The sequence below is a fragment of the Pteropus alecto genome, unplaced genomic scaffold (assembly GCF_000325575.1).
Source record: "Pteropus alecto unplaced genomic scaffold, ASM32557v1 scaffold111, whole genome shotgun sequence".
NCBI lineage: Eukaryota > Metazoa > Chordata > Mammalia > Chiroptera > Pteropodidae > Pteropus > Pteropus alecto.
The window spans coordinates 5,063,029-5,063,695 of NW_006431915.1; the positions used below are offsets into that span (position 1 = coordinate 5,063,029).

General features: G+C 34.8%; 1 protein-coding gene across 1 annotated transcript in view; it reads right to left on the reverse strand.

Annotated features, from left to right (window-relative positions):
- Positions 1-396: 396 nt before the first annotated feature.
- The window catches only part of TXN (thioredoxin), a 13,191-nt gene continuing 12,920 nt past the window's right edge, over positions 397-667 (reverse strand). Inside the window, exon 5 of the mRNA XM_006906091.3 lies at positions 397-595. Within this exon, the coding sequence (XP_006906153.1) occupies positions 533-595 (63 nt within the window). The 3' untranslated portion in view covers positions 397-532. The remainder of the gene's footprint in view (positions 596-667) is intronic.

A 667-nucleotide genomic window follows, 5' to 3' on the forward strand; every position in this document is an offset into this window, starting at 1 on the left:
TGTAACAGGACCCAGTTTCCATGAGCAAAATTAGCAGCTCATTGGAACCTTTGGGACAGGAATCTCCAGCTAGAGAAACAACTGCTTCCTGGGTGGACATGCGTTTTTGTCATGCTGATCGTTCAGAGAGCATAGATTTGCCTGCTAGAACAGAGAAAACGCTTTTCTCTGTTCGTTAGTGTGTTAGAATTCAATTTTTTTAACCCTTATCTATTAACTGCATTGCCCCAACAAGATTTTCCTAGAAATACGCTGACAGTAATACTAGAAAAAAAAAAAGTAACCTACAATGTTATTAAAAAGTGACCGAGAATATGTGAAAATAATCAAGACACTAAATATCATCTAATGGCTACCTTTCATTTATTCTGAAAGCTAGTCAAAGACACCAGGCAGTTTTAAAAAGGGTAGAATTAATATTTTATTCTCATTTGTAACCAGATGGGAGTTGAGTATAGTCTTTCCTTTTTGTAAATTAGAAAAAAAATTACAAGATTTAAAGAGCCAATGGCTGGCTATGTTTTCAGAATAATTAGATGAATTCATTGATGGTGGATTCAAGTTTTTCCTTATTAGCTCCAGAAAATTCACCCACCTGTTAAGAGAACATTGAATTGACATTAGATGGCAGCATTATATCCTTATTTTGTGCATAAGACATGATCAC